General features: G+C 34.2%; 1 protein-coding gene across 1 annotated transcript; it reads left to right on the top strand.

The window, feature by feature from the left end:
- Positions 1 to 1,066: 1,066 nt before the first annotated feature.
- On the top strand, positions 1,067 to 7,032 carry LOC118745238 (gustatory receptor for sugar taste 43a-like). Its single transcript, XM_036478764.1, has 11 exons — positions 1,067 to 1,070; positions 1,141 to 1,189; positions 1,333 to 1,465; positions 3,134 to 3,233; positions 3,297 to 3,344; positions 3,623 to 3,739; positions 3,944 to 4,022; positions 4,112 to 4,304; positions 4,396 to 4,464; positions 4,570 to 4,659; positions 6,907 to 7,032. The coding sequence occupies exons 1-11, from the start codon at positions 1,067 to 1,069 to the stop codon at positions 6,958 to 6,960; spliced, it is 936 nt and encodes a 311-aa protein (XP_036334657.1). The 3' UTR covers positions 6,961 to 7,032.
- The last annotated feature ends 6,439 nt before the right edge of the window (positions 7,033 to 13,471 follow it).

The following is a 13,471-nucleotide window of genomic DNA, read 5'->3' as shown; positions in this document are numbered from 1 at the left end:
TTGAATCAAAAGTTGGCTCATGTAAAAGTCGTCTCATGTAAACACCGCATTACATATTCTTCAACATGCTCCGAACTTCAACTCGTAGTTCTTGGTAGGTCTCCAAGTTGTGGTACAAGTGGTGGAACTTACAATTTTACGCCGTAACCGGACGGCAAATTGCTTCCGATGAGAAACTTTTTTAAAGCTAAAAAAACTTTTCTTTAATTAGTATTATATACACAAGGGCCAGGAATCGAACCTGGATTCTACGGAGCCGTAATAGGCAGCTCTAAGGACCTGGACATGGAGGCCTGGTTAAAAGAAAGAAAAAAATCGCATCGTGGTTGTAGAAAACCAACGTGTAATAGCAGCGAAGTCAATGCACGAAGTAAAAGTTGGCGGATATTCGAATATTCAAATGATTAAAAAATCCGAATATCCGGATATTCATATAAAAACCAGATATCCTGATAACAAAATAAATTGATATTAATTAGCCGGTTAGCAAAATTAATGGCTATTAACAGGATATCCGATTAAAAAAAAGAGAGCTGATATTAATCGGATATCCGGATTTAATCCGTATACACAAACATCCGGATATCCGAATATACTTCCCTTACTTCGAAGCGCTGCTAATTTTTTGGTCGGTTACACTTGGGGCACCCTTTATGGCATTTCTTCATTTGCGTTTACTTAATTTACCTATGTACATATGTAGATACTTACATTCATAGCTATGAGTAAACAAATTAGAAGCCAGATTTATAACTACATGACACTTGGTTAATTTTCTAATTTTCACATTCAATGCATATTTAGATATGAAACGGTGGTGACAGTTAAAGAAATTGTGTGGTCGCGGATAGAAGTGAGTTTGAGAATTCGTATAAATAAAATTATTCCCTCAAGGACTACATACTTATATGGAATCATGGAGATCACGGAATCATCATTAAGCGTTTTTCATATGTGCAAGCTATTGGCATTAGCACCAATTTCCATTCAGCGGAATGAGAAAGGTGTTATAGAGATAAAACGTAGCAGGATATTCTCCATATACTCGATTGTTTTGAGTCTAACAATGGGTGTGTTTCAGTTAAATTAAAACTTTAGTTTATATTAAAAAATAAACTTGTGTATTTGTTTTTCACGCAGTCATATTAGCTTACGATAGCTCCGATGCGAATTGTAAATTTCCCTTGCGGTAAGCATGGATTTTAAATTGCCATCTCGATCTTAAAATAGAAAGTAAAAGAAAATAAAACACCCCAAGTGAATTTATTTTTAAGTTCGTGTCTAAGCAATATCCTATACAAATTTACTTTATAAGTATTAGCGATATTTCAGAACGAAATCTTCAACACTAAAAGTGATCACTGCTTTGGATGTGACTGTGGTGGTACTTGCAAGTGGATCTGCTATTGCTTGCGGTCTCTTCAGCATAAAGCCAACACAAGAGCTGAATTCACGCTTAAACAAGGTAGATAATTTTTTTTTTTACTTTATTTGAAATAAACTACTGAAGTCATGCATATATTGGCTAGAACTAAAATTAAGTTAGGATAAGTGAAGGAGCGTCCAAAGCCATTGGCCACGACGGATGCATACATAGTCCGCTCGATGGTAAAACCCCTGGATCCGGCGGAAGTAGATCTCTCTTTGCCGTTGGCCCCTTTCCTCAGTCCCGACATTGGGGAGTGTGGCGGAGTGATTATACGCTAAAATCCGAGAAACCAGCCAAAAAAAGCCATTGAGACACTGGAAGCAGAGCCACCGCACAGGCACGTCAGAATACAACTCAACGAACTTACGGACCTAATCCCACAACTGCAAGACCCAACAGTGTACTGACAATCTATTAACATATTTCACAGAGAGACGTGCGCCACCTTTACAAACCCCCATAACTTGAATGCCGCCATCGGAGTTCAACCTCGTGAGACCCGCGTGAGTAATGTAGTAGACCTAACTCCTACTTATCCAGACTCGACCAAGATATAGCGGGCTTTCAAAGGCACTCCACATGTCAACAAATACCTGTTCATTTGCCGTATTAAGCCCAGTGAGCTAACACTGTTCTACCTTTAGTAAAACCCGCCGAAGTAGCACATTTCCTGAACTTACCGTTAACTCATCTTGACAACGTTTGGTAGACTCGTCGATTTAGGTAGGCAGCAACAACAACTAGCAAATGCCTTCTGTAACACCACAAATCCTATGACGATTGCGAAAAGGAGATCTACCGAACCTTAGAAGAACGATTTTGAAAGGCCGCCTCAAACTCTGGAAACTGTATAACAAAAATTTTATTTCTCATAAGACCAATGCTTTGCACTTTTTTTTTCATATAAGTATGAATTTCACCAAAATTTCAAACTTTTTATTCAGGATCTTTAGAAAAAAATTTGGTATTCAGTTTGGAGCCCACTAAATTTTAGTATAATAAAGTGCAACTTTCAAGTTGCTAAAATTCTTTTTGGTTTAATGATTTTTTTTTTTGCACTATAAGCATGAATAATGAAATAAAATACGGGAAACCGTCAGCAACAAAATTTCAAAATATCAACGCAAGTTTTTGTAAAATGCGCTTGTTATATTAAAAAAAAACCCGAAAAAGTAGCCTAAAAAAAATTCTCAAAAATCAAAGCGATTTTTTAGCCGTTTGAAACTTACACAAATTGCATGGGCTATAAAACTGCATACCTAAAAAAAATTCAAAATAAAAAGTTGAAATTTTTATGAAAATTTGTTGAATTGTCCTAAATTTTGTATAAAGCTTGAAACTGTGACGATATTTTTATATAAAAATAACAAAAAATTTAGCTGGAAAAATATTACGAATATTTAAAAAAGAACAACACGTGGTCACTTGTTTGAGTCACTGTACATAACGCACACCTAGATCTAAAGTGAGCTAACTCAAAATTCAGAGAGGGGAATTTAACTGCTTGTGGATTGTACAGATTCAAGGCAATTCATACAAAAACAAGTATAACAGTGGTTTTTTAGTTAATGTATATAATCATGAAGATTAATTGGACGTAAATTCTATGAATTGATTTATGCAGAAAAATCGCCCAAAATTTGTATTGAGTTGCTCGCACTTTAGATCCAGGTGTGCGAACGTATAAAAAATTTTCTCTTCCAGATCGACTTGGCCTTGCATTCATTTTCGAATTTTAAAAACGACCGCATCAAATCCATCATAATAGCCATGGTTCCGTTAATGTTTAGCGCAACGATAATGGGTGATAACAATTTTTAAAACTAAAAGTAATTGATTTGTAATTAAACTGCATATATTTTTAAAGGATATGATTTCTATGTGTGGATAACACTTGAATCGAAGAGTGGCATAAGTAAGAAATTGTTTTACATACAAACATATGTACAATCAAAATAACAATGGTTTTTCATAAATTTTGGTTTTTAGAAACCTGTATAAGCTGGTATCTAACATTTTATGGGCATTATCTTATCAAAATTGGATTCCATGTTTTATATGCAAACACTGCGTTGGGGCTTGGTCGACGTTTTCGCCGTTTAAATAAAATGCTGGAATGCAACTATTTTTCAGGTGCGAACAAGGGTTTTTCTTTCTTAAATATGTTTTCGACTTAAATTTTTATATTTGCAGATAACTCAATTAATGATGAAAAAGAGACACCAAAAAATAGTATGAAAATCACTGCAGAAAATATTTCAACACTTCACGACAGTTGGAATACTAAGTCGTTGCATAAAGAAAGCTGCGGTAAGTGCAAAAAAAAAAAACTAAGAATATATTAGAATGCGTAGTGCTCGGAAAATTTTCGGGAGTATAAATAAAACTTTAATTGCGATAACAGGCTGCATGCATATTTGGGGTGCAGCTGGATTGCCAATATAAAATTTTCCACCTGAACACAATCTTTCAAACAGAAGATTTTAGATGTAAATATCACTTATTTAATTTCAGTCAAAACACGGGTTGCCCTCTTGAAGTCACTTGCCGATAACCAAGAATCATTGGGCAAATGTGTGCAGATTTTTTCCCGGTAAGTATGATAGTAAAAAAAAAAAAATCAAAGAAAAAAACTTTGTTTAGCATAAATTGACATAATAAAATATATCTCACACTTAACAGCACTTTTGGGCTTGCTATACTTTTCATTCTGGCTTCCTGCATGATGCACTTGGTGCTCGCGGCATATTTTCTACTTTTAGCTTTGCTGAGTCGGAATGTAACCGATTATGTGTGGGATCAAGTGATTTGGATCGTTTTGCATATACTCAGGCTGATATTGGTGGTGGAACCATGCCATATCGCAACGACGGAGGTGAGTAAGAAGCAGGCGCGAAATTTTTAAGACTTTGTGAATTTTCAATTGGACATTCATTTAATATATGTACATATATATTTTTTTATAGTCTAAGAAAACCATAGAAATTATGTCCGAACTCAAGCGCGAAGTGAGTGAACCGCTGCTGATAGAGGAGGTAAACACTATTTTTTTTCTAATACTTTTTAAGCATTTAAAAATTGAAGGAATTTTTTTAAATTAATGTTACAAACAAAAATGGTTGGTCTTTTTTCAATTGTAGATTAAAAAGTTATGGCAGCAGTCTGTTGTTCTTGATGTCAATTTCTCGGCGCTAGGACTTTGTCGTATCAGTAGAAATATATTGACGTCGGTAAGTATTTAGACATATATGCACGTAATACAATTTATTATCCCTCAATTGGAAAGCCGCTCTGGTGTAGTGGTTAGCAGTGCGCGCTACCACTCCGCAGGGCCTGGGTTCCAGCCATGGTCAAAGCAACATCGCAGTAAAAATATAGAAAAAGTGTTTTTTCTTCTCATAAAAATACAATCGCCGTTCGGAATCGGCGTAAAACTGTAGGTCCCTCCCCTTTGTGTGACAACGTCAAGACGGACGCCACAATTCGGAGGAGAAGCTCGGCCAAACACTAACATAGTATGTGTAAGCGCCAATCCATTACTATTAATTGGAAAGCCACAGCGTATTATGCATTGCGAATTACATAATTCACAAAACAATACCCCGCCAGGTTAGGACGTTTAACGCCAAAAAGACTGTTGACAGTGACCATTTTTAAGGCATAAGCATTAAGCTTATATGGGAAGCTTAAAGGTATTTGTAGGGCAGTAATATTGAACGCGTTCATAAAGTGGAGTAATACGTGGTTCGGACACTCCAGAATTTTAGAAGCTCTTCCTACAAAATTCAGGCGCTCAGACTAGAGTATCGCCCTTTGGTCTAAGGTATTATATCCCTGAAAGGATACCCTATATCAGTGATAGGTTTCCTTATTCTGCGGGCATTTACACCGATAGCTTTAAATTGGCTTTGAAGGTGGAAAGAGGAATGTACAAGCGGATTCCTGCCGCATGCAGTAGCTATTTTCTCTGGCTGGCAAAGAGGATCGTCGCACGTTTAGTTTGGAGGCAAACCCAAAATGGGGTATCAGGCAACTGTATGGCAAACGAACTGTTCAGGAAGGGATCGGTGCCGCGGGCAGTGCAAACTCTACCTGAAGAACAAGTATAGCGAGTAGATGGCCTGCAGAGCTATTTGTAGAGTAGCACGACACATATGGCCTACATTAATTTAGGAGAAGATCTAGCACACTCTTCCGGCTGGTGCGACCACGGCTTCGACATATTTATAATCAGGGTTATTATAGGCCATTGCCTGATTGGGACGCATGCCAACAGAAGGGTTCCAAACTCGTATGTCGTAATTGTCGTGATATTGAAGAGTCGAGGCACGTCCATACTTCAGTCTTTTCTTGAGTGTCTGACTGAACAGAGGACAGCTAGCATCTATGATTTTGTGACGTGTATCAGTAACGCGAGTTGTTTTCACTTCTAGAGAAAGGACAAATATAAAAAACTTCTATTACGGTATCAAAATGACCCCATGGCGGCCTAGGGAGGGAAACCACGATAAAAGAAATCTTGTATATACATATATTACAAATCTTTAGAAATTTTGGAAGTACATTGGCTGAGTGGTTGAAAACGCCCTATTTTAGAATTTACTAAAAGAAGGCCCTTTCTCAGGAAATGGTTTAAAAACGCCCTGCCTCAGCTCCCGATGTATTGAATTTATATATTAGGGCTAGAAAAAATCTACATACACACCTATGTACATGGAACAGTACCACCTGCAAAGAAATTTCGAAAAAAAAACAATTTTATTCGGCCAAACCTGGGGTCGCCTTTTTAAATTTTTCGGTGACACGTACATTCGACTATATTTTGTTGTTTTTTTTTAGATCCACTGGAATAATCAAAATACTTCCTTAGTAGAAGTTTAAACATTTTTGGTTAGCTTGAATTTACTACCGTTAGAGTGATAAGAACTAAGATCTGGTGGGTAAGTGCCAGAACGGGGTACCTGAGGTCAATGAACTTTGGAATAAAAAAATTATTTCCTCGAGAGAAAAAACATCGATACATATGATACTTTCAAGATCCGACTGATCCCGGAGATATGAAATGTAAAATGGCGAGCCCTGAGTTCGACCAAAGAACGATTTTTTCGAAATTGGCTTGCAAAAATACTTTGCATACATAAGTATCTGCGTCATTTTGACAACACAACTTAAGTTACTTTGAAGGTTTGATTATAAATGTATAAGTTTCAACTAAAAAAATTATTTTTTACTAAACTTATATTAAAAGTGCATCTTAAACTACACCTATATTGTTTAAGAACCCAATAAAATATTGCATTAAATAGAAAATCGTCTAACTAGAGATAAGCGGTCTTCTCAAAATGCCATAGACATATTGAATTGAGGTTAACCAACCTACATACCTAATGCGTGGAGTCATAAGTTCAATAATGATCTATAAATCCTAGACTTAAATGAAGTTTTAATTAGCTGTATGCCTTTTTATATGCTTTCAGTTTAGCTCAGCAATTGCTACATATCTTGTTATTTTAATACAATTCCAAGAGTAGGACGAATAATGGACGCTCACGAAATGGATAGCCTAATTTCGGCTGCACCAGAAAACGAAACAAAAACAAAACCATTATTATACCACAAATTAACATTTAGAAAATAATTATGTAAACAAAAAGAAAAGTGAAAATATTATGTATGTATGTACATTTGTGTGTCTGCCTGAGGGTGATTTGGAAAAAAACCAGCAATTACAATAAATGATTTGGTGTTAAACAAAAACGTTGTCTACATATATGTCTACAAAATTCTTTACCCATTCCATGAGTTGAAAAGCGATAAGTCGCACACATTTATGGCCCAAGAACAGCAGTGTTTGAAAACCAATGCAGGTAAAATTTGCCGGACAGTTAATACTCTTTCATTCCATGTACATATTTATGCACATAGAAACTGAAAAGAATATTGGTCGTTTTTTAGCTCTGTTATGATCCAAATGGTATAAGAAGTGGAATATCTTCAAAACTTAATTCGAATATGTGTCTTAATAGGCAACGAAGCGCTTAAAGACTTGCAAAATTAAGCATCGTTTCGTAGGTCCTTAATTCGACATGAATTTTGCCACAAAAATACATCGATAATTTAACAACATCACAATGCCACACATACATACATACATACATACTCGCACTGGAGAGTGCTCATAAGCGACAATTTGTTAAGCAATCGACCTGTACGCCTTCTCCAAACAAAGCTTATCTTCCACAAAGTATTTCATCATACCCAAAACGATAATCTTCATATGTATGTATGTATATTCATCATTCACAAACACTACAATAATGACCCCTAATAAAAATCGTTTATCTACACCTAAATATATGCCACATTAACTGTATCCACCATAATATTTTTCTTGTGTTTACATTCACCCTGCAGTAAAAATTTAAATAGGTTAATAGAAACATAGTAACAGATTGACTGGTATAGCTTATTCGAAGGCTAGCTATCTCACAAACTGGATGAGCTGTTGTGGAGAATGATTGGTAGAACAAGGTGCGATGCTGCAGCCAGCGATATCTGTCTTCGAAGTGTCAAGACAAAGCAATAACAGCCATGGCGTCGTGTAAAGACCTCGGATTTTGATTCTGAGACCACCTTACAGATTTTTCAATTAGATAAACACATCGAAAATTTTTAAAATTTTTTGAAGATGCTCTAGGAGCATTTCTGCATCAAAAAGAAAATTTCAAAAAAAAACTGGCTCTTGCGCTTTTTTGAAAATAGAAAATAAAACGACGAAAAGAATACCAGTTGCTAATAGAAAACAGGTAAAAGAAGTACCAATTGAAATGCATTAGAAAACTAGTCGTAGGCTAGTTGCTTTCATTGTGGACCATTAACTCGCACTTTCTGCATATAAATATCTACATTTCGCCATGCAGCGCGTCCTGTCACTCAGTGTGTACTTTATAATATTTCAATTTTAAATTTACCGCCATTTCCTCACCCACTCAAGTGGTCTACAAAAAAAAAAATATATATATATATATATATATGTGTATTTCTTTCCCAGAAGTTCGCTTGAATATTGTCTATATGTACATACGAGCACGTAAATCCAACAGTTTGACAATTTAATTATGCATATAATTAACTCTTTAGCCCTCGCTGTCACCGTCACGAACTCTAATGATTATTTACAATTTAAACGGCGAAACAGTAAATAGTATTTACAAGTGTTGTAGACAGGCAATCACAAACAGTTGAATGAATGGGATATTTTTTAAAGCACAAGCGCTTATAATGTATATATATATAAGTACATATGCACCTATGTATATTAAGGGAGAAAGGAGGGCAAGTTTTTAAAATTGTTGGACGTTTTTAATACGAAAATTTTTCTCGTGGGTTTTTGGCTTGTGACACATTTAATTTTTTGATCAGTTTTTGTGACAAACAGACGTTTTTCGTACTTTTATCCATGGTTTTTGATAAGAAAAAACTTCAAAACCAAATATCGGTATTTTTTGTTTTTGTAAAAAACGAACAACTGCTTAGCAAAGTCGTAGTCTGTAAGTGAAATATTGCAATCGATTTTTTGTTGTTTTTTTAGCTATTTTCAAACAACCATATTTAAGTTAATACTTATCTAAAGAATTAACAAAAATGTAGAAAATAAAAAAAAGAGTAAGTACATACTTTGGAAATCTATAACTGGTATTTTTCTTTTTTAAGAAAAATACACACGTATATTTTAGTTTGAATTAATGCAAAATCCTGATTGATTTTTTCCACAAGATTTTGCATATTTTTTCCATATAAAAAAATTGCTAAATATGTATTGAAATGACAAAAAATGTATCAATTTAAAAAATGCCATTAGGAAACAGACGTAATGACTATTACTTAGAACGTAATGCCACGGAAATTCAGCATTATATGGAAAAAGCTACGCAAGATCACCGGGAAAAACGTTTTCAAAGGTCACGGAAAATTTTAGGTCACACTTAAAAATTTCACATTATTATACTAAAATTAAATGGGCATAACCGAAATTTTCGTAAAAACGTCGATCAAAAAGTTTGAAATTTTTATGAAAATTCGATCAATTTTTCTAAATTTTGTACAAAGTTAAAAACATTAATTCATATATTTTTTTACAGAGTGAACTATATTAAAAAAATTATAATTTGTTTATGATTTACAAAATTTTACTTAATTTTTTGAAAAGCCGTGGTACGGTTTGCGTGGCCACAAGTGTAAGTGGCATTTTTTTCTTTAAAGCAATTTATTTAGAAAAAAATGCATTCAAGTTTTTTCAATAAAACCTCAAATTAAAGTCACCTCTTTTAGACCTATCGGTCGTCAAGGGTTAAGATGCAAAAAAAATCTACTCATTTGGTCATAATTAATTTTTGCCTCAAAAATTTGTCAAAATAACCATAGTGTGAAAGTTGCAATGGTGGTTTTAACCCGAAAAATAAATTCGCGTCTTGGACGTTTTTTGTTGAGCAGGCTTTAAGCACAGCGTAGTATTATGTGTAAGAAGGATGGAAGGATCCAAAAATATTTTTTTAGCCCTTAATGCAATTTAGCTATATACGTAGACTCAGATCTAGCCAACGCGCAAAATATCTCGAAATTACCCATTGTGCTGGCCTGTGTAATGCGTGGAAGTGAAAAGTGTTCTCTTTCGGTATAAAAATTCAAAATATATCGACTCCTAAGTGGAAAGATCGGCAACCAGTACGAAAACTCCCTATCTCAGAAAACTTTTCAATAACACCCTATTTCAGAATTTGATTGAAGAATGCCCTATTTCAGAATTCGGTTCAAAAACGCACTACTCAACACATTTTCAATACATTTTCAGCTTAAATAGGGCGTTTTTGAATCGAATCCTTAGATAGAGCGTTCTTGTATCAAATTCTGAAGTAGGGTGTCCTTGAAAAGTTTTCTGTGGTAGGGCGTTTTTGAACTGGCTGCCGAGATAAATAGATCGATATTCCACTCAGGTGCCGATATACTACTTTTGTAGTTAAATATTCGAATTCAGTTATATTTTGAAAGTTATTACGAAAAACGATGGTTTGTTCAACTTACATATGTATATGTATATGTATTATCTAAGCAAAATCTTTTCGCATAGATCACGGCCAGGAAAGTTGACCCTTTTTAATGCTTTGCAGTTTGCGCACCGCTGCATATTTAAAGGCGGTGTAAATTTGATATCAACATGCTTTAAATGCCCACACGTAAACAAACACACATACCATACAAACATACATACATCATATGTATGTACATACAACCGAACAAATATTTGCCAAGGTGTACAAAAATTTGTTGACAAATTCTCACTGCGATTGGAGTTGTGAATATTACCAGCGGCACGAAATTCACCACCCTCAACATACAAGAATTCAATTAGTGCAATGCGACAAGGCGGAGCGGTTGACAGTAAAAATAAGTCGTAAAATTCATAGAAACGAAAGAATTAATATTTTGCTTTTAAAAATTTAAGTGTTCTTTTATGTATTTACATACATATGAATATAAATAATTTGTTAAAAAGGAAATTTGCATAAGAATTAGTTAACAAAAAAAAATTGTTTTTCCAATTAACGATGGAAATCTCCGAGCCTACGCTTTGCATTTTTTATACGAGCAAAGTTTTGGCGCTCGCACCTTTCTCGGTACGCAGAAACTCAAAGGGCGTGCTGGATATACGACGTAGTTACATGTTCTCGGTTTATTCGGCCGCACTGTGCCTAACAATGGGTAAATTTTCGAAATTAATTTGCGAAAAATTTGTGTACTTTTTGTGACTCATTTTGTGAAATTTATTTAGTGTGTTTGACCTATCAGGGATTGTTATTCGATGCGAATTCGCAAGTGCCTGTTCGGTAAGTACTTTTTTAAAGCAGCAATGGTTACTTCTTTACTCAAAAACTTTTGCAGTGCCTTTTTTTGAAAGTATGTAGATCTGTATGTGAATATTGACATATCGTCACCCTAATGCCAGAAGCATGAAATTGCAAATTTATCAATTTTGCGTTATTGGGTTAACGACTTGATTAAATTTTGGATGTTCTGTGTTATACCGAAAACCGAGAATACCATGCGTACACGGAAATCTTTTCGATTGCAAATTGCATAAATGTATAGTTATGTAAGTCTCGTAAAACAAAAAACTTTCAAGCTTGATTTCCCAAAATTTGCATGTTTATGGCATACGGGCGACGATATGTATGTATGTAGATGCTTGTTATTTTATTAAGTTGCAGTTAAAAGTAGTAAAAACTTGCTTCAACAAAATGGTAGTGCAAAATGGCACCGTTTTACACGTTCAAAAAAAGTAGTAGTAGACTTGTTTTGTATACATCACGACCCCTATTTTCGAATTTATCGTAAGCGACAAAAGGTAAATTTTAGAATTTTTTTTTATTCTCCTTTAAAAAGTGTAGAAATTTATTTGGATTTAAATATACAACAACATTATTGAATGCTAGCTTTCTAATAGGACTATTTGTTTTTTTGCATACCTTATTGTCTAAAAGTAAAATGATGCTTACGTTATTCTTCCTCAACATGCTGAGAGGTAATTTATCAAAGAATTTGCGCTTGCGATAGTTTTCAAGTTGTACATATACTGTCTGAAGTGCGGGTACTTTAAGGATTGTTTGAAAAAACTGCATTTTAATATGGCCTAACAGCTGGTGTTAAGATGGCAAATGCAATTTGTTGACAAATTCGGTTGCAATTTTTTCTATACCAGTGCAAACAATAGGAATATAAGCCTCGTTAGGTGTCTGTTTTTCCTCTTTCTGATATGTTTTTAAATCTAATAACCCCTAGGCAAAGCAGGAGTTTCAAAAAAGACCCCATTTAGTGACTACAGCTGAAATTGCATAATGGCAGATTGCATTTAAATTTGATCAGGGAAAGAAGCTGATTTTTAAGCATTCAGTTGTAGCAATTGCCGATGGAACTCCGCCTAAAACTGCAGTTCAAACTGCTATTTAAAATAAAGTTCTGTACTCACAGTGTCGCTTGCGATAAAATTGTAGGAACGCAAAAGTTTAAACTAAGCAAACGATAACATTCATTTTGCTTTTACCGTAAGTTTTTGAATTTTGTACAACGTTGTAACTAGTATTTGTGACCTATTTGCAACAAAAAAATTATTTTCGATCATTTTTCGCCTACCATAAAATCGAAAATATGGCTCGATATGTACATACAATATGCGTTTTTTTAGATATTTTTCTGTTTTCTTATTAGATAGAATTAAAAAAATTATATATTTCCCCTAAAATCAAAATATTGCGGTTATTTATGGGTGTCAAGAAAAGTAAAATAACGTCGGCGATCTAACGAGGTGTTTTTAAAATTATATTTCCGGTAAAAAAAGTTTAAATAATGTTAGCCGCAGTCGAGTGCACTTTTTCCAAAGTGTATTAATAGTGTGAGAAGGTTTCTAAGGGCCAGTTTTTCAGTATACGACTGTATTCCATGATTGCAAACGCTTTAAATGCCTTAACTCTCTTCAAAAAATATATACAGCTATAGTAAAATTTAAGAGGAATTGGAATATAATATTTAAAAAATATTTTGCATATTTTATACAAACGGTAACTAGTTTTTTATATTAAAGAAAGTGCAGGTAAAAAAATTTATAAAACTAAAATTTCGAAATAAAAATTAATGAATGAAAAATTTTTGGATTTTTTCTATTTTTTGTAGTTTAAATTTTTGATTTATATGATTTTCGTTATATAATAAACATATCACTCGTTTAATAACATACAGAGTTATTTAAAAATTTCAATTTTGTGGGGAAACGCAATCAAAGCTTGGTCAATTCATACAGTTGGTACAGTATATTTTGCTTAGCTGCCCATCCTTAATTGCACGAAAAACTTGTGCGCTTAACCGAAAAAAGCACTTAAGCGAATTTTCTTTAGTACTTCAATGAGGAAGGTATCCGAATCCCTATAAAACCAAATAATGGAGGAGCACTTACTACATAGAAATCACTGCAAGCGAAATTTTTTCGAACGG

The sequence above is a fragment of the Rhagoletis pomonella genome, unplaced genomic scaffold (assembly GCF_013731165.1).
Source record: "Rhagoletis pomonella isolate Grant_MI unplaced genomic scaffold, Rhpom_1.0 Rhpom_scaffold_00008, whole genome shotgun sequence".
In the NCBI taxonomy this organism is placed as follows: Eukaryota; Metazoa; Arthropoda; class Insecta; order Diptera; family Tephritidae; genus Rhagoletis; species Rhagoletis pomonella.
This window is presented reverse-complemented; position numbering and strand designations above follow the sequence as displayed.

Bases quoted from the DNA above. Each gene is read 5' to 3' on its own strand.
- LOC118745238 (XM_036478764.1), top strand. The intron at 3,740-3,943 runs GTAAGTGCAAAA...ATTTAATTTCAG, and splicing joins GTTGCATAAAGAAAGCTGCG to TCAAAACACGGGTTGCCCTC. The intron at 4,023-4,111 runs GTAAGTATGATA...CACACTTAACAG, and splicing joins TGTGTGCAGATTTTTTCCCG to CACTTTTGGGCTTGCTATAC.